This window comes from Petromyzon marinus (genome assembly GCF_048934315.1).
Source record: "Petromyzon marinus isolate PM22_M1 ecotype Great Lakes invasive population chromosome 83 unlocalized genomic scaffold, UKy_Petmar_22M1.pri1.0 chr83_unloc.1, whole genome shotgun sequence".
Taxonomy (NCBI): Eukaryota; Metazoa; Chordata; class Hyperoartia; order Petromyzontiformes; family Petromyzontidae; genus Petromyzon; species Petromyzon marinus.
Window position 1 is genome coordinate 44,236 of NW_027422634.1, and position 27,862 is coordinate 72,097.

The following is a 27,862-nucleotide window of genomic DNA, read 5'->3' on the forward strand; positions in this document are numbered from 1 at the left end:
CACTATACACTACTATACACTATACACTACACTATACACTACACTATACACTACACTATACACTACACTATACACTACTACACTATACACTACACTATACTATACACTACACTATACACTACACTACACACTACACTATACACTACACTATACACTACACTATACACTACACTACACACTACACTATATACTACATTATACACTACACTATACACTACACTATACACTACACTATACACTACACTACACACTACACTATACACTACATTATACACTACACTATACACTATACTATACACTACACTATACACTACACTACACACTACACTATACACTACACACTACACTACACTATACACTACACACTACACTATACACTACACTACACTATACACTACGCTATACACTACACACTACACTATACACTACACTATACTATACACTATACACTACACTATACACTACACTGTACACTACACTATACACTACACTATACACTATACACTACACTATACACTACACTATACACTACACTATACACTACACTATACACTACTACACTATACACTACACTATACTATACACTACACTATACACTACACTATACACTACACACTATACACTACACACTACACTATACACTACACTATACACTACACTATACACTATACACTACACTACTACATTATACACTACACTATACACTACACTATACACTACTATACACTATACACTACACTATACACTACACTATACACTACACTATACACTACTACACTATACACTACACTATACTATACACTACACTATACACTACACTACACACTACACTATACACTACACTATACACTACACTACACACTACACTATACACTACATTATACACTACACTATACACTACACTATACACTACACTATACACTACACTATACACTACACTACACTGTGTGTAGGTGAGGGAAGGAGGCAGCTGATTGCCCCAGATTGCTCCCACGGCTTCAACTCCGAGGGTCTCCTCAGCTGCCTCGACCTGCAAAGACTCTGCAGGCAGGACAACGTGTGTCGGTGAGGATCACACAGAGACACAGAGACACAGAGAGAGACACACACAGACACAGACAGAGACACAGAGACACAGACAGAGACACACAGAGACACAGAGAGAGACACACACACACAGAGACACACACAGAGACACAGAGACACAGACAGAGACACACAGAGACACAGAGACACAGAGACACACAGAGAGACACAGAGATACAGACAGAGACACACAGAGACACAGAGACACAGAGACACACACAGAGACACACACAGAGAGACACAGAGACACAGAGACACACACAGACGTAGAGACACACAGACAGAGACACAGAGACACACACAGAGACACAGAGACACAGAGAGAGACACACACAGAGACACACAGAGACACAGAGACACAGAGAGACACACAGAGACACAGAGACACAGAGAGACACACAGAGACACAGAGACACAGAGACACAGAGAGAGACACACAGAGACACAGAGACACAGAGACACAGAGAGAGACACACACACACAGAGACACAGAGACACACAGAGAGACACACACACACAGAGACACAGAGATACACAGAGACACAAAGACACAGAGACACAGAGACACAGACAGAGACACACAGAGACACAGAGACACAGATACACACACACAGAGAGACACAGAGACACACACACAGAGACACAGAGACACAGAGACACACACAGACACAGAGACACACACAGACACAGACAGAGACACAGAGACACACACACAGAGACACAGAGACACACAGAGACACAGACAGAGACACAGACAGAGACACACACAGAGACACACACAGAGACACAGAGACACACAGAGACACAGACAGAGACACACACAGAGACACAGAGACACACACAGAGACACAGACACACACAGAGACACAGAGACACACACAGACACAGAGACACACAGAGACACAGACAGAGACATACACAGAGACACAGAGACACAGAGAGACACACAGAGAGACACAGACAGGGAGAGACACACACAGAGACACAGAGACACACAGAGGGACACACAGAGACACACAGAGAGACATAGAGAGACACACAGAGACACACAGAGAGACATAGACAGAGAGAGACACAGAGAGAGACAGACAAAGAGAAACAGACTGACAGAGAGACACACAGAGACACAGACAGAGAGAGACAGAGAGAGACACAGAGACACACAGAGACACACAGAGACACACAGAGACACAGAGACAGAGAGAGACACAGAGAGAGACAGACAAAGAGAAACAGACAGAGAGACACAGAGACACAGACAGAGAGACACATGTTGATGTTGCTGATGATGATGCTGATGATGATGCTGATGATGTTGATGCTGCTGATGATGTTGATTATGATGATGCTGATGTTGATGATGCTGATGATGATGCTGATGATGATGTTGATGATGCTGATGATGATGTTGCTGATGATGCTGATGATGATGCTGATGTTGCTGGTGATGATGTTGATGATGTTGATGATGCTGATGTTGCTGATGATGATCCTGCAGATGATGATGATGATGTTGATGATGCTGATGATGATGCTGCTGCTGATGATGCTGCTGCTGATGATGATGCTGATGACAATGTTGATGCTGCTGATGATGTTGATGATGATGATGTTGATGACGATGCTGATGATGATGTTGATGTTGCTGATCATGATGATGGTGATGATGATGTTGATGATGCTGATGATGCTGCTGATGATGTTGCTGATGATGCTGATGATGATGCTGATGTTGCTGATGATGATGTTGATGATGTTGATGTTGATGATGCTGATGATGATGCTGATGATGATGTTGATGATGTTGATTATGCTGATGATGTTGCTGATGATGATGTTGCTGATGATGGTGTTGCTGATGATGATGTTGCTGATGATGATGTTGATGTTGATGATGCTGATGATGATGCTGATGATGATGTTGATGATGTTGATGATGATGCTGATGATGATGTTGATGATGTTGATGATGCTGATGATGTTGCTGATGATGTTGTTGCTGATGATGGTGTTGCTGATGATGATGTTGCTGATGATGATGTTGATGTTGATGATGCTGATGATGATGCTGATGATGATGTTGATGATGCGGATGATGTTGCTGATGATGATGTTGATGATGTTGATGATGCTGATGATGTTATTGATGATGTTGATGATGCTGATGATGATGTTGATGATGTTGATGATGATGATGTTGATGTTGCTGATGATGATGTTGATGATGCTGATGATGATGTTGATGATGTTGATGATGATGTTGATGGTGCTGATGATGATGTTGATGATGTTGATGATGATGATGTTGATGATGTTGATGATGTTGCTGATGATGATGTTGATGATGTTGATGATTTTGATGATGATGTTGATGATGTTGATGATGTTGATGATGATGTTGATGATGTTGATGATGATGGTGTTGCTGATGATGATGTTGCTGATGATGATGTTGATGATGATGATCCTGATGATGATGATGTTGATGATGCTGATGATGTTGCTGATGATGATGTTGCTGATGATGGTGTTGCTGCTGACGATGTTGCTGATGATGATGTTGATGGTGATGATGCTGATGATGATGCTGATGATGATGTTGATGATGTTGATGATGCTGATGATGTTGCTGATGATGATGTTGATGATGTTGATGATGCTGATGATGTTGATTGATGATGTTGATGATGTTGATGATGATGATGTTGATGTTGCTGATGATGATGTTGATGATGCTGATGATGCTGATGGTGTTGTTGATGATGTTGATGATGATATTGATGATGTTGATGATGTTGATGATGATGATGTTGATGATGTTGATGATGATGATGTTGATGTTGCTGATGATGATGTTGATGTTGCTGATGATGATGTTGATGATGATGATGTTGATGATGCTGATGATGATGTTGCTGATGATGATGTTGATGTTGCTGATGATGATGTTGATGATGTTGATGATGTTGATGATGATGTTGATGTTGCTGATGATGATGTTGATGATGATGATGATGTTGATGATGATGATGTTGATGATGATGTTGATGATGATGATGTTGATGATGATGATGTTGATGATGATGATGTTGCTGATGATGATGTTGCTGATGATGATGATGTTGATGTTGCTGATGATGATGATGTTGCTGATGATGATGTTGCTGATGATGATGTTGATGATGATGATGTTGATGATGATGTTGATGATGATGTTGATGATGTTGATGATGATGTTATTGATGATGATGATGTTGATGATGATGTTATTGATGATGATGATGTTGATGATGTTGCTGATGATGATGTTGCTGATGACGGTGTTGATGATGCTGATGATGATGATGTTGATGATGTTGATGATGTTGATGATGATGATGTTGCTGATGATGATGTTGATGATGATGATGTTGATGATGATGTTGATGATGATGTTGATGATGTTGATGATGATGTTATTGATGATGATGATGTTGATGATGATGTTATTGATGATGATGATGTTGATGATGTTGATGATGTTGCTGATGATGATGTTGCTGATGACGGTGTTGATGATGCTGATGATGATGATGTTGATGATGTTGATGATGATGATGTTGATGATGCTGATGATGATGATGTTGATGATGTTGATGATGTTGATGATGATGATGTTGCTGATGATGATGTTGATGATGATGATGTTGATGATGATGTTGATGATGATGTTGATGATGTTGATGATGATGTTATTGATGATGATGATGTTGATGATGATGTTATTGATGATGATGATGATGTTGGTGATGTTGATGATGTTGCTGATGATGATGTTGCTGATGACGGTGTTGATGATGCTGATGATGATGATGTTGATGATGTTGATGATGTTGATGATGATGATGTTGATGATGCTGATGATGATGATGTTGATGTTGCTGATGTTGATGATGATGATGTTGATGATGCTGATGATGATGATGTTGATGTTGCTGATGATGATGATGTTGATGTTGCTGATGATGATGTTGCTGATGATGTTGATGTTGATGATGTTGATGTTGCTGATGTTGATGTTGCTGATGATGATGATGTTGATGTTGGTGATTATGATGTTGATGTTGCTGATGTTGATGTTGCTGATGATGATGCTGATGATGATGTTGATGTTGCTGATGATGATGATGATGTTGCTGATGATGATGTTGATGATGATGTTGATGATGATGTTGATGATGATGATGTTGATGTTGCTGATGATGATGATGTTGATGTTGCTGATGATGATGTTGCTGATGATGATGATGTTGATGTTGATGATGTTGATGTTGCTGATGTTGATGTTGCTGATGATGATGATGTTGATGTTGGTGATTATGATGTTGATGTTGCTGATGTTGATGTTGCTGATGATGATGCTGATGATGATGATGTTGATGATGATGATGATGTTGATGATGATGTTGATGATGATGTTGATGATGATGTTGATGATGATGTTGATGATGATGATGTTGATGATGTTGCTGATGATGATGTTGATGATGATGTTGATGATGATGTTGATGATGATGTTGATGATGATGATGATGTTGATGATGATGATGTTGATGATGATGATGTTGATGCTATCCCAGGTCACGTCTGCTGGATTTCTTCCTGCGTTGTCACGTGGGGAGTGGAGGTCACGTGGGGATTGGAGGTCACGTGGGGAGTGGAGGTCACGTGGGGATTGGAGGTCACGTGGGGATTGGAGGTCACGTGGCCTGCAGCCACACAGCCTGCGTCCATGCCTACTTGGGGCTGATCGGTACTCACCAACTCACTCACCAACTCACTCACCAACTCACTCACCAACTCACCAACTCACTCACCAACTCACTCACCAACTCACTCACCAACTCACCAACTCACTCACCAACTCACTCACCAACTCACTCACCAACTCACCAACTCACTCACCAACTCACTCACCAACTCACTCACCAACTCACCAACTCACTCACCAACTCACTCACCAACTCACTCACCAACTCACTCACCAACTCACCAACTCACTCACCAACTCACTCACCAACTCACCAACTCACTCACCAACTCACTCACCTACTCACTCACCAACTCACTCACCAACTCACCAACTCACTCACCAACTCACTCACCAAGTCACTCACCAACTCACTCACCACTCACCAACTCACTCACCAACTCACTCACCAACTCACCAACTCAACAACTCACTCACCAACTCACCAACTCACTCACCAACTCACTCACCAACTCACCAACTCACTCACCAACTCACTCACCTACTCACTCACCAACTCACTCACCAACTCACCAACTCACTCACCAACTCACTCACCAAGTCACTCACCAACTCACTCACCACTCACCAACTCACTCACCAACTCACTCACCAACTCACTCACCAACTCACCAACTCACCAACTCACTCACCAACTCACCAACTCACTCACCAACTCACTCACCAACTCACCAACTCACTCACCAACTCACTCACCAACTCACTCACCAACTCATCAACTCACTCACCAACTCACTCACCAACTCACTCACCACTCACCCACTCATTCACCACTCACCAACTCACTCACCAACTCACTCACTACTCACCAACTCACTCCCCACTCACTCACCAACTCACTCACAACTCACCAACTCACTCACCAACTCACTTACCAACTCACTCACTCACCAACTCACTCACCACTCACTCACCAACTCACTCACCAACTCACTCACCACTCACCAACTCACCAACTCACTCACCAACTCACTCAACAACTCACCAACTCACTCACCAACTCACTCACCACTCACCAACTCACTCACCAACTCACTCACCAACTCACTCACCACTCACCAACTCACTCACCAACTCACTCACGACTCACTCAACAACTCACCAACTTAACAACTCACTCACCAACTCACTCACCAACTCACCAACTCACTCACCACTCACCAACTCACTCACCACTCACCAACTCACTCCCCAACTCACTCACCACTCACTCACCACCCACCAACTCACTCACCAACTCACTCACCAACTCACTCACCAACTTTCCAACTCACTCACCAACTCACCAACTCACCACTCACTCACCAACTCACTCACCACTCACCAACTCACTCACCAACTGACCAACTCACTCACCAACTCACTCACCAACTCACTCACCACTCACTCACCAACTCACTCACCAACTCACTCACCACTCACCAACTCACTCACCAACTCACTCACCAACTCACTCACTCACCAACTCACTCACTCACCAACTCACTCACCAACTCACTCACCACTCACCAACTCACTGACAACTCACCAACTCACTCACCACTCACCAACTCACCAACTTACCAACTCACTCACCAACTCACTCACCAACTCACTCACCACTCACCAACTCACCAACTTACCAACTCACTCACCAACTCACTCACCAACTCACCAACTCACTCACCAACTCACTCACCAACTCATCAACTCACTCACCAACTCACTCACCAACTCACTCACCACTCACCCACTCATTCACCACTCACCAACTCACTCACCAACTCACTCACTACTCACCAACTCACTCCCCACTCACTCACCAACTCACTCACAACTCACCAACTCACTCACCAACTCACTTACCAACTCACTCACTCACCAACTCACTCACCACTCACTCACCAACTCACTCACCAACTCACTCACCACTCACCAACTCACCAACTCACTCACCAACTCACTCAACAACTCACCAACTCACTCACCAACTCACTCACCACTCACCAACTCACTCACCAACTCACTCACCAACTCACTCACCACTCACCAACTCACTCACCAACTCACTCACGACTCACTCAACAACTCACCAACTTAACAACTCACTCACCAACTCACTCACCAACTCACCAACTCACTCACCACTCACCAACTCACTCACCACTCACCAACTCACTCCCCAACTCACTCACCACTCACTCACCACCCACCAACTCACTCACCAACTCACTCACCAACTCACTCACCAACTTTCCAACTCACTCACCAACTCACCAACTCACCACTCACTCACCAACTCACTCACCACTCACCAACTCACTCACCAACTGACCAACTCACTCACCAACTCACTCACCAACTCACTCACCACTCACTCACCAACTCACTCACCAACTCACTCACCACTCACCAACTCACTCACCAACTCACTCACCAACTCACTCACTCACCAACTCACTCACTCACCAACTCACTCACCAACTCACTCACCACTCACCAACTCACTGACAACTCACCAACTCACTCACCACTCACCAACTCACCAACTTACCAACTCACTCACCAACTCACTCACCAACTCACTCACCACTCACCAACTCACCAACTTACCAACTCACTCACCAACTCACTCACCAACTCACCAACTCACTCACCACTCACTCACCAACTCACTCACCACTCACCAACTCACTCACCAACTCACTCACCAACTCACTCACCAGTCACTCACCAACTCACTCACCACTCACCAACTCACTCACCACTCACCAACTCACCAACTTACCAACTCACTCACCAACTCACTCACCAACTCACTCACCACTCACCAACTCACCAACTTACCAACTCACTCACCAACTCACTCACCAACTCACCAACTCACTCACCACTCACTCACCAACTCACTCACCACTCACCAACTCACTCACCAACTCACTCACCAACTCACTCACCAGTCACTCACCAACTCACTCACCACTCACCAACTCACTCACCAACTCACCAACTCACTCACCAACTCACTCACTCACCAACACACTCACCACTCACCAACTCACTCACCACTCACCAACTCAATCACCAACTCACTCACCAACTCACTCACCACCCACCAATTCACTCACCAACTCACTCACCAACTCACCAACTCACTCACCAACTCACCAACTCACTCACCAACTCACTCACGAACTCACCAACTCACTCACCAACTCACTCACCAACTCACGAACTCACTCACCAACTCACTCACCAACTCACCAACTCACTCACCAACTCACTCACCAACTCACTCACCACTCAACAACTCACTCACCACTCACCAACTCACTCACCAACTCACTCACCAACTCACTCACCACCCACCAACTTACCAACTCACTCACGAACTCACTCACCACTCACCAACTCACCAACTTACCAACTCACTCACCAACTCACTCACCAACTCACCAACTCACTCACCACTCACTCACCAACTCACTCACCACTCACCAACTCACTCACCAACTCACTCACCAACTCACTCACCAGTCACTCACCAACTCACTCACCACTCACCAACTCACCAACTCACTCACCAACTCACCAACTCACTCACCAACTCACTCACTCACCAACTCACTCACCAACTCACTCACCACTCACCAACTCACTCACCACTCACCAACTCAATCACCAACTCACTCACCACTCACTCACCACCCACCAATTCACTCACCAACTCACTCACCAACTCACCAACTCACTCACCAACTCACTCACCAACTCACCAACTCACTCACCAACTCACCAACTCACTCACCAACTCACTCACCAACTCACCAACTCACTCACCAACTCACTCACCAACTCACGAACTCACTCACCAACTCACTCACCAACTCACTCACCAACTCACTCACCACTCACCAACTCACTCACCAACTCACTCACCAACTCACTCACCACTCACTCACCACCCACCAACTCACTCACCAACTCACTCACCAACTCACTCACCAACTCACCACCTCACCAACTCACTCACCAACTCACTCACCTACTCACTCACCACCTCACCAACTCACCAACTCACTCACCAATACTACTACTGATTATGAAACTACTACTGATTATGATGATGATGCTACTATTACTGATGATGATACTACTGATGATGAATGATACTGCTACTGATGATGATGATGATATTACTACTGATTATGATACTACTACTGATGATGATGATGATGCTACTATTACTGATGATGATACTACTGATGATGATACTGCTACTGATGATGATGATGCTACTGCTACTGATGATGGTGATACTACTACTACTGATGATGATACTACTGATTATGATGATGAATGATACTGCTACTGATGATGATGATACTACTACTGATGATGCTGATACTACTACTGATGATGATGATACTACTACTGATGATGATTCTACTACTGATGATGATAGTGCTGATGATGCTGATGATGAAACTACTACTGAAGATGATGCTGACACTACTGATGATGATACTACTAATCATGATGATGATACTACTACTGATGATGATGCTGATACTACTGATGATGATACTACTGATGATGATGCTGATATGACTGATGATGATGATACTACTACTGATGATGATGCTGACACTACTGATGATGATGCTACTACTCATGATGATGATACTACTACTGATGATGATGCTGATAATACTGATGATGATACTACTATGATGATGCTGATACTACTGATGATGATGCTGATACTACTGATGATGATGCTGATACTACTGATGATGATGCTGATACTACTGATGATGATCCTACTACTCATGATGATACTACTACTACTGATGATGATGCTACTACTACTGATGATTATGCTTCTACTGATGATGATACTACTACTACTGATGATGATGATGCTGATACTACTCATGATGATACTACTACTGCTGATGATGATACTACTACTACTGATGATTATGCTTCTACTGATGATGATGATACTACTACTACTGATGATGATGATGATGCTGATACTACTGATGATGATGCTGACACTACTGATGATGATACTACTACTCATGATGATACTACTACTACTGATGATTATGCTTCTACTGATGATGATACTACTACTACTGATGATGGTGATGATGATGCTGACACTACTGATGATGATGCTGATACTACTGATGATGATGCTGATACTACTGATGATGATGCTGATACTACTGATGATGATGCTGACACTACTGATGATGATACTACTACTCATGATGATGATACTACTACTGATGATTATGCTTTTACTGATGATAATACTACTACTACTGATGATGATGATGATGCTGATACTACTGATGATGATGCTGATACTACTGATGATGATGCTGATACTACTGATGATGGTGCTGATACTACTGATGATGATGCTGATACTACTGATGATGATGATGATGCTGATACTACTGATAATGATGCTGATACTACTGATGATGATGATGATGATGCTGATACTACTGATGATGATGCTGCTGACACTACTGACGATGATGCTGATACTACTGATAATGATGCTGATACTACTGACGATGATGCTGATACTACTGATGATGATGATGCGCTGATGATGATGATGCTGATACTACTGATGATGATGATGCTGACACTACTGATGATGATGCTGATACTACTGATGATACTACTGATGATGATGCTGATACTACTACTGATGATGATGCTGACACTACTGATGGTGATACTACTGATGATGATGCTGATACTACTGATGATGATGCTGACACTACTGATGATGATGCTGATAGTACTGATGATACTACTGATGATGATGCTGATACTACTGATGATGCTGACACTACTGATGATGATGCTGATACTACTGATGATGATGCTGATACTACTGATGATGATGCTGATACTAATGATGATGATGCTGACACTACTGATGATGATACTACTACTCATGATGATGCTACTACTACTGATGATTATGCTTCTACTGATGATGATACTACTACTACTGATGATGATGCTGATGATGATACTACTGATGATGATGCTGATACTACTGATGATGCTGACACTACTGATGATGATGCTACTACTACTGATGATGATGCTACTACTACTGATGATGATGATACTACTGATGATGATGCTGATACTACTGATGATGATGCTGCTGATGATGATACTACTACTGATGATGATACTACTGATGATGATGATGATACTACTGATGATGCTGATACTACTGATGATGATGCTGATGATGATGCTGATGATGTTTCCAGGAACTCTCTTCACTCCCAACTTTGCGAACAACGCCAGCACCCAGCTGTCTCCGCCTTGCCGCTGTGCACGGAGCGCCAACTTAGTCCCAGAATGTGAAGAGCTGAGAAGAACGTTCACTGAGAACACGTGCCTGGGTCACTTACACACCTACACACCTACATACACACTCACTCACCTACACACTCACCTACACACTCACTAACTCACTCACCTACACACTCACCTACACACTCACTAACTCACTCACCTACACACTCACCTACACACTCACTAACTCACACACCTACACACTCACCTACACACTCACCTACACACTCACACGGAGCGCCAACTTAGTCCCAGAATGTGAAGAGCTGAGAACAACGTTCACTGAGAACACGTGCCTGGGTCACTAACACACTCACTCACCTACACACTCACCTACACACTCACACACTCACTCACTCACCTACATACACACACACTCACTCACCTACATACACACACACTCACTCACTCACCTACACACTAACTCACTCACTCACCTACATACACACACACTCACTCACTCACCTACACACTAACTCACTCACTCACCTACACACACTCACTCACCTACACACTCACCTACACACTCACACAATAACTCACCTACACACTCACCTACACACTCACCTACACACTCACTCACTCACTAACTCACTCACACACTCACTCACTCACCTACACACTCACTCACTCACCTACACACTCACTCACTCACCTACACACTCACCTACACACTCACCTACACACTCACCTACACACTCACCTACACACTCACACACGGAGCGCCAACTTAGTCCCAGAATGTGAAGAGCTGAGAACAACGTTCACTGAGAACACGTTCCTGGGTCACTCACACACTCACCTACACACTCACTAACTCACTCACCTACACACCTACACACTCACCTACACACTCACTCACCCACTCACTCACCTACACACTCACTCACTAACTCATACACTCACACACCTACACACCTACACACACACACCTACACACCTACACACACACCTACTCACCTACACACTCACACGGAGCGCCAACTTAGTCCCAGAATGTGAAGAGCTGAGAACAACGTTCACTGAGAACACGTTCCTGGGTCACTAACACACTCACTCACACACTCACTAACTCACTAACTCATACACTCATTAACTCACTCACTAACTCACTCACACACTCATACACTAACTCACACACTAACTCACTCACTCACTAACTCACTCACCTACACACTCACTCACTGATTCACCCAATCACTCACTCACTCACACAATAACTCACCTACACACTTACCTACACACTCACGAACTCACACACCTACACACACACCTACACACTCACACACGGAGCGCCAACTTAGTCCCAGAATGTGAAGAGCTGAGAACAACGTTCACTGAGAACACGTTCCTGGGTCACTAACACACTCACCTACATACACACACACTCACTCACACACTCACTCACTAACTCACTAACTCATACACTCACTCACTCACACACTCACTCACTCACTAACTCACTAACTCACACACTCACTCACTCACACACTCACACACTCACTAACTCACACACTCACTAACTCACTCACTCACACACACACTCACTAACTCACACACTCACACACTCACTAACTCATACACTTACTAACTCACTCACTCACACACTCACTAACTCACACACTCACTAACTCACTCACTCACACACTCACACACTCACCTACACACTCACTCACTCACTAACTCACCTACACACTAACTCACTCACTCACCTACACACTCACTCACTCACCTACATACACACTCACACACTCACTCACCTACATACACACACACTCACTCACCTACACACTAACTCACTCACTCACCTACACACTCACTAACTCACTCACTCACACACTCACACGGAGCGCCAACTTAGTCCCAGAATGTGAAGAGCTGAGAACAACGTTCACTGAAAACACGTTCCTGGGTCACTCACACACTCACTCACTAACTCACTAACTCACTCACTCACTTACACACTCACTCACTCACTTACACACTCACTCACTCACTTACACACTCACTCACCTACACACTCACTCACTCACACACTCACTAACACACTCACCTACACACCTACACACCTACACACTCACCTACACACTCACCTACACACTCACATACACACTCACTCACCCACTCACTCACCTACACACTCACTCACTAACTCATACACTCACACACCTACACACCTACACACTCACACGGAGCGCCAACTTAGTCCCAGAATGTGAAGAGCTGAGAACAACGTTCACTGAGAACACGTTCCTGGGTCACTAACACACCTACACACTAACTCACTCACTCACTTACACACTCACTCACTCACCTACATACACACTCACACACTCACTCACTCACCTACATACACACACACTCACTCACCTACACACTAACTCACTCACTCACCTACACACTAACTCACTAACTCATACACTCACTCACTAACTCACCTACACACTCACCTACTCACCTACACACCAACTCACCTACTCACCTACACACCTACACACTCACCTACACACTCACACGGAGCGCCAACTTAGTCCCAGAATGTGAAGAGCTGAGAACAACGTTCACTGAGAACACGTGCCTGGCTCACTAACACACTCACTCACCTACACACTCACCTACACACTCACCTACACACTAACTCACTCACACACTCACTCACCTACACACTCACTCACTAACTCACTAACTCAGTCGTACACACTCACTCACTCACCTACACACCTACACACTCACGTACACACTCACTAACTCACTCATACACTCACTCACTCACACACTCACTCACCTACACACTCACGCACTCACTAACTCACTCACTAACTCACTCACTCACTGATTCACCCACTCACTCACCCACTCACTCACACACACACTCACTCACCTACACACTCACACACTCACTCACATGCACACTCACACACTCACTCACACACTCACTCACACACTAACTCACTCATACACTCACTCACCTACACACCTACACACTCACCTACACACACTCACCTACACACTCATACGGAGCGCCAACTTAGTCCCAGAATGTGAAGAGCTGAGAACAACGTTCACTGAGAACACGTGCCTGGGTCACTCACTCACTCACTAACTCACTCACTCACACACTCACTCACTCACTCACACACTCACCTACACACTAACTCACCTACACACTCACTAACTCACTCACTCACACACTCACCTACACACTCATACACTCACTCACACACTCACTAACTCACTCATACACTCACCTACACACTCACACACTCACTAACTCACTCACACACTCACTCACTAACTCACTCACACACTCACTAACTCACACACTCACTAACTCACTCACTAACTCACACACTCACTCACTAACTCACACACTCACCTACACACTCACCTACACACTCACCTACACACCTACATACTCACCTACACACTCACACACACACTCACCTACACACACACTCACTCACTCACTAACTCACACACTCACTCACTTACTCACTCACTCACTGATTCACCCACTCACTCACTCACTGATTCACTCACTCACTCACACACTCACTCACCTACTCACTCACCAACTCACCAACTCACTCACCAACTCACTCACCACCTCTCCAACTCACTCACCAACTCACACTCACCTATACACTCACCTACTCACCTACTTACTCACCCACTCATCTACACACCTACATACTCACCTACTCACGTACACACTCACACACTCACACACTCACCTACACACTCACCTACTCACCTACTCACTCACCTACTCACTCACCTACACACTCACCTACACACTCACCTACTCACCTACACACTCACTCACTCACCTACACACTCACTCACTCACCTACTCACTCACACACTCACATACTCACCTACACACTCACTCACTCACCTACTCACTCACACACTCACATACTCACCTACACACTCACTCACTCACCTACTCACTCACACACTCACATACTCACCTACACACTCACATACTCACCTACACACTCACTCACCTACTCACCTACACACTCACACACTCACCTACACACTCACCGACTCACTCACCTACTCACTCACCTACTCACTCACTCTCCTATTCACTCACCTACTCACTCTCCTATTCACTCACCTACTCACTCACTCACCTACTCACCTACTCACCTACTCACTCACCTACTCACCTACTCACTCACCTACACACCTACTCACTCATCTACTCACTCACTCACATACTCACTCACCTACACACTCACCGACTCACCTACTCACTCACCCATTCACCCACTCACCTACACACACACACCTACTCACCTACACACTCACCTACTCACCTACTCACCTACACACTCACCTACTCACCTACACACTCACCTACTCACCTACTCACCTACACACACACACACTCACACACTCACACACTCACACACTCACCTACACACTCACCTACACACTCACCTACACACTCACCTACTCACCTACACACTCACACACTCACACACTCACCTACACACTCACACACACACACTCACGTACACACCCACACACTCACACACTCAAACACTCACTCACCTACACACTCACCTACACACTCACTCACTCACACACTCACCCATCCACTCACTCACCTACACACTCACCTACACACTCACACACACACACTCAAGTACACACTCACACACTCACACACTCACCTACACACTCACCTACACACCCACACACTCACACACTCAGTTACACACTCACCTACACACCCACACACTCACACACTCACCTACACACTCACACACTCGCCTACACACCCACTCACTCACTCACCCACTCACACACCCACTCACCCACACACCCACTCACTCACTCACCCACTCACCTACACACTCACACACTCACTCACTCACCTACACACTCACACACTCATACACTCACTCACCCACCCACTCACTCACCTACACACTCACCTACACACTCACACACTCACCTACACACTCACACACACACACTCACGTACACACCCACACACTCACACACTCACTCACCTACACACTCACCTACTCACTCAACTACTCAACTCCACACTCACCTACTCACGTACACACTCACCTACACACTCACCTACTCACTCAACTCCACACTCACCTACTCACCTACTCACTCACCTACTCACTCATCTACTCACCTACACACTCACCTACTCACCTACACACTCACCTACTCACCTACTTACTCACCTACTTACTCACGTACACACTCACCTACTCACCTACACACTCACCTACTCACCTACTCACTCACCTACTCACCTACTCACTCAGGTACACACTCACCTATTCACTCACCTACTCACCCACTCACCTACACACTCACCTACACACCTACATACTCACCTACTCACTTACTCACTCACGCACTCACACACTCACTCAACTACACACTCACCTACTCACCTACTCACTCACCTACACACTCACACACTCACACACTCAATCACCTACACACTCACCTACACACTCACTCACTCACACACTCACCCACCCACTGACTCACCTACACACTCACCTACACACTCACACTCACACACTCACCTACACACTCACCTACACACCCACACACTCACACACTCACCTACACACCCACTCACTCACTCACCCACTCACTCACCCACTCACCCACTCACTCACCCACTCACTCACTCACCCACCCACTCACCTACACACTCACACACTCACCTACTCACCTACACACTCACCCACCCACTCACTCACCTACACACTCACCTACACACTCACCTACTCACTCACCTACTCACTCATCTACTCACCTACACACTCACCTACTCACCTACACACTCACCTACTTACTCACCTACACACTCACCTACTCAACTCCACACTCACCTACACACTCACCTACTCACCTACACACTCACCTACTCACCTACTCACTCACCCATTCACCCACTCACCTACACACTCACCTACTCACCTACACACTCACCTACTCACCTACACACACACACTCACCTACACACTCACCTACTCACACACTCACACACTCACCTACACACTCACCTACACACTCACCTACACACTCACCTACTCACCTACACACTCACACACTCACGCACTCACCTACACACTCACACACACACTCACGTACACACCCACACACTCACACACTCACACACTCACTCACCTACACACTCACCTACACACTCACTCACTCACACACTCACCCACCCACTCACTCACATACACACTCACCTACACACTCACACACACACACTCAAGTACACACTCACACACTCACACACTCACCTACACACTCACCTACACACCCACACACTCACACACTCACCTACACACTCACCTACACACCCACACACTCACACACTCACCTACACACTCACACACTCACCTACACACCCACTCACTCACTCACCCACTCACTCACCCACTCACTCACTAACTCACTCACTCACTCACCTACATACACACTCACACACTCACTCACTCATACACTCACTCACCTACACACTCACTAACTCACTCACCTACTCACCTACACACTCACACGGAGCGCCAACTTAGTCCCAGAATGTGAAGAGCTGAGAACAACGTTCACTGAGAACACGTGCCTGGGTCACTTACACACCTACACACCTACATACACACTCACTCACTAACACACTCACTAACTCACACACTAACTCACTCAGCTACATACTCACCTACACACTCATACACTCACTAACTCACTAACTCACACACTCACTCACTCACCTACACACTCACCTACACACTCACCTACACACACACCTACACACTCACCAACTCACCAACTCACTAACACACACGGAGCGCCAACTTAGTCCCAGAATGTGAAGAGCTGAGAACAACGTTCACTGAGAACACGTTCCTGGGTCACTCACTCACTCACTAACTCACTAACTCACTCACTCACACACTCACCTACACACTAACTCACCTACACACTCACTAACTCACTCACTCACACACTCACCTACACACTCATACACTCACTCACACACTCACTAACTCACTCATACACTCACCTACACACTCACACACTCACTAACTCACTCACACACTCACTCACTAACTCACTCACACACTCATACACTCACTAACTCACACACTCACTAACTCACTCACTAACTCACACACTCACTCACTAACTCACACACTCACCTACACACTCACCTACACACTCACCTACACACCTACATACTCACCTACACACTCACACACACACTCACCTACACACACACTCACTCACTCACTAACTCACACACTCACTCACTTACACACTCACTCACTGATTCACCCACTCACTCACTCACTGATTCACTCACTCACTCACACACTCACTCACCTACTCACTCACCAACTCACCAACTCACTCACCAACTCACTCACCACCTCTCCAACTCACTCACCAACTCACACTCACCTATACACTCACCTACTCACCTACTTACTCACCCACTCATCTACACACCTACATACTCACCTATTCACCTACACACTCACACACTCACACACTCACCTACACACTCACCTACTCACCTACTCACTCACCTACTCACTCACCTACACACTCACCTACACACTCACCTACTCACCTACACACTCACTCACCTACACACTCACTCACTCACCTACTCACACACTCACATACTCACCTACACACTCACTCACTCACTCACCTACTCACTCACACACTCACATACTCACCTACACACTCACATACTCACCTACACACTCACTCACCTACTCACCTACACACTCACACACTCACCTACACACTCACCGACTCACTCACCTACTCACTCACCTACTCACTCACTCTCCTATTCACTCACCTACTCACTCTCCTATTCACTCACCTACTCACTCACTCACCTACTCACCTACTCACCTACTCACTCACCTACTCACCTACTCACTCACCTACACACCTACTCACTCATCTACTCACTCACTCACATACTCACTCACCTACACACTCACCGACTCCACCTACTCACTCCCCACTCACCTACACACTCACCTACTCACCTACACACTCACCACTCACCTACTCACCCTACACACTCACCTACTCACCTACACACTCACCTACTCACCTACTCACCTACACACACTCACCTACACCACTCACCTACTCACACACTCACACACTCACCTACACACTCACCTACACACTCAACCTACACACTCACCTACTCACCTACACACTCACACACTCACACACTCACCTACACACTCACACACACACACTCACGTACACACCCACACACTCACACACTCAAACACTCACTCACCTACACACTCACCTACACACTCACTCACTCACACACTCACCCACTCACTCACCTACACACTCACCTACACACTCACACACACACACTCAAGTACACACTCACACACTCACACACTCACCTACACACTCACCTACACACCCACACACTCACACACTCAGCTACACACTCACCTACACACCCACACACTCACTCACTCACCTACACACTCACACACTCATACACTCACTCACCCACCCACTCACTCACCTACACACTCACCTACACATTCACACACTCACCTACACACTCACACACACACACTCACGTACACACCCACACACTCACACACTCACACACTCACTCACCTACACACTCACCTACTCACTCAACTACTCAACTCCACACTCACCTACTCACCTACACACTCACCTACACACTCACCTACTCACTCAACTCCACACTCACCTACTCACCTACTCACTCACCTACTCACTCATCTACTCACCTACACACTCACCTACTCACCTACACACTCACCTACTCACCTACTTACTCACCTACTTACTCACGTACACACTCACCTACTCACCTACACACTCACCTACTCACCTACTCACTCACCTACTCACCTACTTACTCAGGTACACACTCACCTATTTACTCACCTACTCACCCACTCACCTACACACTCACCTACACACCTACATACTCACCTACTCACTTACTCACTCACGCACTCACACACTCACTCAACTACACACTCACCTACTCACCTACTCACTCACCTACACACTCACACACTCACACACTCAATCACCTACACACTCACCTACACACTCACTCACTCACACACTCACCCACCCACTGACTCACCTACACACTCACCTACACACTCACACTCACACACTCACCTACACACTCACCTACACACCCACACACTCACACACTCACCTACACACTCACCTACACACTCACCTACACACCCACACACTCACACACTCACCTACACACCCACTCACTCACTCACCCACTCACTCACCCACTCACCCACTCACTCACCCACTCACTCACTCACCCACCCACTCACCTACACACTCACACACTCACCTACTCACCTACACACTCACCCACCCACTCACTCACCTACACACTCACCTACACACTCACCTACTCACTCACCTACTCACTCATCTACTCACCTACACACTCACCTACTCACCTACACACTCACCTACTTACTCACCTACACACTCACCTACTCAACTCCACACTCACCTACACACTCACCTACTCACCTACACACTCACCTACTCACCTACTCACTCACCCATTCACCCACTCACCTACACACTCACCTACTCACCTACACACTCACCTACTCACCTACACACACACACTCACCTACACACTCACCTACTCACACACTCACACACTCACCTACACACTCACCTACACACTCACCTACACACTCACCTACTCACCTACACACTCACACACTCACGCACTCACCTACACACTCACACACACACTCACGTACACACCCACACACTCACACACTCACACACTCACTCACCTACACACTCACCTACACACTCACTCACTCACACACTCACCCACCCACTCACTCACATACACACTCACCTACACACTCACACACACACACTCAAGTACACACTCACACACTCACACACTCACCTACACACTCACCTACACACCCACACACTCACACACTCACCTACACACTCACCTACACACACCCACACACTCACACACTCACCTACACACTCACCCACTCACCCACACACCCACTCACTCACTCACCCACTCACCTACACACTCACACACCTCACTCACTCACCTACACACTCACACACTCATACACTCACTCACCCACCCACTCACCTACACACTCACCTACACACTCACACACTCACCACCACCTACACACCACACACACACACGTCACACACACCCACACACCCACACACTCACACACTCACCTACACACTCACCTACACACTCAACTACTCAACTCCACACTCACCTACTCACCTACACACTCACCTACACACTCACCTACTCACTCAACGCCACAATCACCTACTCACCTACTCACTCACCTACTCACTCATCTACTCACCTACACACTCACCTACTCACCTACACACTCACCTACACACTCACTTACTCACCTACTTACTCACCTACTTACTCACGTACACACTCACCTACTCACCTACACACTCACCTACTCACCTACTCACTCACCTACTCACCCACTCACTCAGGTACACACTCACCTATTCACTCACCTACTCACCCACTCACCTACACACTCACCTACACACCTACATACTCACCTACTCACTTACTCACCCACCCACTCACACACTCACTCAACTACACACTCACCTACTCACCTACTCACTCACCTACTCACCTATACACTCACACACTCAATCACCTACAGACTCACCTACACACTCACTCACTCACACACTCACCCACCCACTGACTCACCTACACACTCACCTACACACTCACACTCACACACTCACCTACACACTAACCTACACACCACACACTCACACACTCACCTACACACTCACCTACACACTCACCTACACACCCACACACTCACACACTCACCTACACACCCACTCCCTCACTCACCACTCACCCACTCACTCCACCCACTCACTCACTCACCCACCCACTCACCTACACACTCACACACTCACCTACTCACCTACACACTCACCCACCCACTCACTCACCTACACACTCACCTACACACTCACCTACTCACTCACCTACTCACTCATCTACTCACCTACACACTCACCTACTCACCTACACACTCACCTACACACTCACCTACTCACCTACTTACTCACCTACTTACTCACCTACACACTCACCTACTCAACTCCACACTCACCTACACACTCACCTACTCACCTACACACTCACCTACTCACCCACTCACTCACCTACTCACTCACCTACACACTCACCTACTCACTCAGGTACACACTCACCTATTCACTCACCTACTCACCCACTCACCTACACACTCACCTACACACCTACATACTCACCTACTCACCTACTCACTCACCCACTCACACACTCACTCAACTACACACTCACCTACTCACCTACTCACTCATCCACTCACCTACTCACCTACTCACTCACCCACTCACTCACCTAATCACTCACCTACTCACTCACCCACTCACCTACCCACTCACCTACACACTCACCTACTCACCTACTCACTCACCTACTCACCTACACACTCACCTACTCACTCATCTACTCACTCACCCACTCACTCACCTACTCACTCAGCTACTCACTCACCTACTCACTCTCCTACTCACCCAATCACCTACTCACTCACCCACTCACCTACTCACTCACCTACTCACTCACCCACCCAGTCACCCACTCACTCACCCACTCACCCGCTCAAAAACACTCACTCACCCACGCACTCACTCACCCACCCACTCACCCACTCACCCACCCACTCAACCATTCACCCACTCACTCACTCACCCACTCACTCACCCACACACCCACCTACTCACTCACTCACCAACTCACTCACTCACTCACCCACCCACTCACTCACCCACTCACTCACTCACCCACCCACTCACTCACTCACCCACTCACTCACTAACCCACTCACTCACCCACTCACCCACTCAACCACTCGCTCACCCACTCACTCACTCGCCCACTCACTCACCACTCACTCACCTACTCACCCACTCACTCACCCACTCATCCACCCACTCACTCACTCACCCAGTCACTCACCCACTCACTCACTCACCCATTCACTCACCCACTCACTCACCCACCCACCCACCCACTCACTCACCCACCCACTCACTCACTCACTCACCCACTCACCCACCCACTCACCCACCCACTCACTCACTCACCCACTCACTCACCCACCCACTCACTCACCCACTCACCCACTCACTCACCCACTCACCCACCCACTCACTCGCCCACTCACCCACCCACTCACCCACTCATTCACCCACTCACTTACCCACCCACTCACCCACCCACCCACTCACTCACTCACCCATTCACTCACCCACTCACTCACCCACACCCACTCACTCACTCACTCACCCACTCACCCACTCACTCACTCACTCACCACCCACCTCACCCACTCACTCACTCACACACTCACCCACTTACCCACTCACTCACTCACCCACTCACTCACCCACCCACTCACTCACCCACTCACCCACTCACTCACCCACTCACTCACCCACCCACTCACTCACCCACTCACTCACCCACTCACTCACTCACTCACCCACTCACTCACCCACCCACTCACTCACCCACTCACTCACTCACTCACCCACTCACTCACTCACTCACCCACTCATCCACTCACTCACCCACTCACCCACTCACCCACTCACTCACTCACCCACTCACCCACTCACTCACTCACCCACTCACCCACCCACTTACTCACTCACCCACCCAATCACTCACCCACTCACTCACTCACCCACTCACTCACCCACTCACGCACTCACTCACTCACTCACCCACTCACCCACCCCTCACTCACTCACCCACTCACTCACCCACTCACCCACTCACTCACCCACTCACTCACCCACTCACCCACTCACTCACTCACCCACCCACCCACTCACCCACTCACTCAACCACTCACTCACCCACCCACTCACTCCACCCACTCACTCACTCACCACCACTCACTCACTCACCCACTCACCCACTCACTCACCCACTCACCCACTCACCCACCCACTCACCCACTCACTCACTCACTCACCCACTCACTCACCCACCCACTCACCCACTCACTCACCCACTCACTCACTCACTCACCCACCCACCCACCCACTCACTCACTCACCCACTCACTCACTCACCCACTCACTCACTCACCCAATCACCCACTCACTCACCCACTCACTCACCCACCCACCCACTCACCCACTCACTCACCCACCCACTCACCCACTCACTCACTCACTCACCCACCCACTCACTCACCCACCCACTCACTCACCCACCCACTCACCCACTCACCCACCCACTCACCCACCCACTCACCCACCCACTCACCCACTCACACACCCACTCACCCACCCACCCACTCACCCACTCACTCACTCACCCACTCACTCACCCACTCACCCACCCACCCACTCACCCACTCACCCACCCACTCACCCACCCACTCACCCACCCACTCACCCACTCACCCACCCACTCACCCACTCACTCACTCACCACCTCCCCATCAATCTGCCCACAGAAGCCTCCATCCTGTCCTTGACCAATGGCGTGCCAGCGTCGGGACCCCGCCCACCAACGCCGACCAATCAGGCGGCGCCTCCAGCGACTGGGGGCGGGGCGAAGGGGAGCTCGGCCAATGAGGAGAGGGGCGATCGCGTGAGCCAATCAGATCTCTCTATCCCCATGTCCAGACTATCACGTGTGTGTGTCTGTGTGTGTGTGTCTGTGTGTGTGTGAGTGTCTGTGTATGTGTCTATGTGTGTGTGTGTGTGTCTGTGTGTATGTGTGAGTGTCTGTGTATGTGTCTATGTGTGTGTGTGTGTCTGTGTGTGTGTGTGAGTGCATGTGTGTGAGTGTCTGTGTGTGTCTATGTGTGTGTGTGTCTGTGTGTGTGTGTCTGTGTGTGTGTGTCTGTGTGTGTGTGAGTGTCTGTGTGTATGTGTGAGTGTCTGTGTATGTGTCTATGTGTGTGTGTGTGTCTGTGTGTGTGTCTATGTGTGTGTGTGTCTGTGTGTCTGTGTCTCTGTGTGTGTCTGTGTGTGTGTCTGTGTGTGTGTCTGTGTGTGTGTGAGTGTCTGTGTGTGTGTGTGTCTGTGTGTGTGTCTATGTGTGTGTGTCTGTGTGTGTGTGTCTCTGTGTGTGTCTGTGTGTCTGTGTCTATGTGTGTGTCTATGTGTGTGTCTCTGTGTGTGTCTGTGTGTGTGTCTGTGTGTGTCTGTGTGTGTGTCTGTGTGTGTGTGTCTATTTGTGTGTGTCTATGTGTGTGAGTGTCTATGTGTGTGTGTCTGTGTGTGTGTATGTGTCTCTGTGTGTGTGTCTGTGTGTCTGTGTGTGTGTCTGTCTGTCTGTGTGTGTGTCTATTTGTGTGTGTGTCTATGTGTATGTGTCTATGTGAGTGTCTTTGTGTCTTTCAGGATAATTCGTCATCAAAGTTGCTGTCTATGACGTCTCCTGGCATCGTGCTGCTGCTGATGATGATTTTGACGATAATTTGATTTGATTTTAATAGTTGGGAATTATCAATGCCACCTTAGCACACTCAGTCACCCACTCACTCAACCACTCACCCACCTACTCAGTCACTCACCCACTCAACCACTCACTCACCCACTCAGTCACCCACACAACCACTCACTCACTCACTCACCCACTCACTCACTCAACCACTCACCACCCACTCAGCCACTCAGTCAACCACTCACCCTCCCACTCAACCACTCAGTCACCCACTCACTCAATCACTCAGTCACCCACTCACTCAACCACTCACCCACCCACTCAACCACTCAGTCACCCACTCAACCACTCACTCACCCACTCAACCACTCAGTCACCCACTCACCCACCTACTCACCCACTCAACCACTCAGTCACCCACTCACTCAACCACTCAGTTGCACCCACTCACTCAACCACTCACCCACCCACTCAACCACTCACTCACCCACTCACTCACCCACTCACTCAACCACTCACCACCCACTCAACCACTCAGTCACCCACTCACTCACTCACTCACCACTCACTCACTCACCCACTCACCCACCTACTCACACACTCACCCATTCACTCACCCACACATTCAACCACTCAGTCACCCACTCACTCAACCACTCACCCACCCACTCAACCACTCAGTCACCCACTCAGTAACCCACTCACTCAACCACTCACCCACCCACTCACTCAACCAATCACCCACCCACTCAGCCACTCACTCAACCACTCACCCTCCCACTCAACCACTCAGTCACCCACTCACTCAACCACTCACCCACCCACTCAACCACTCACTCACTCACCCACTCACCCACCTACTCACACACTCACTCATTCACTCACACACTCATTCAACCACTCAGTCACCCACTCACTCAACCACTCACCCACCCACTCAACCACTCAGTCACCCACTTAGTCACCCACTCACTCTA

General features: G+C 47.5%; 1 protein-coding gene across 1 annotated transcript; it reads left to right on the forward strand.

The window, feature by feature from the left end:
• Positions 1-442: 442 nt before the first annotated feature.
• On the forward strand, positions 443-27,094 carry LOC116958804 (uncharacterized; the record flags this gene model as incomplete). Its single annotated transcript, XM_076058960.1, has 5 exons — positions 443-1,065; positions 5,706-5,878; positions 12,196-12,330; positions 25,948-26,084; positions 26,843-27,094. Coding segments are annotated over 5 exons (1,149 nt in total), but the record flags the coding sequence as incomplete, so codon positions are not given.
• Between the last annotated feature and the right edge of the window lie 768 nt (positions 27,095-27,862).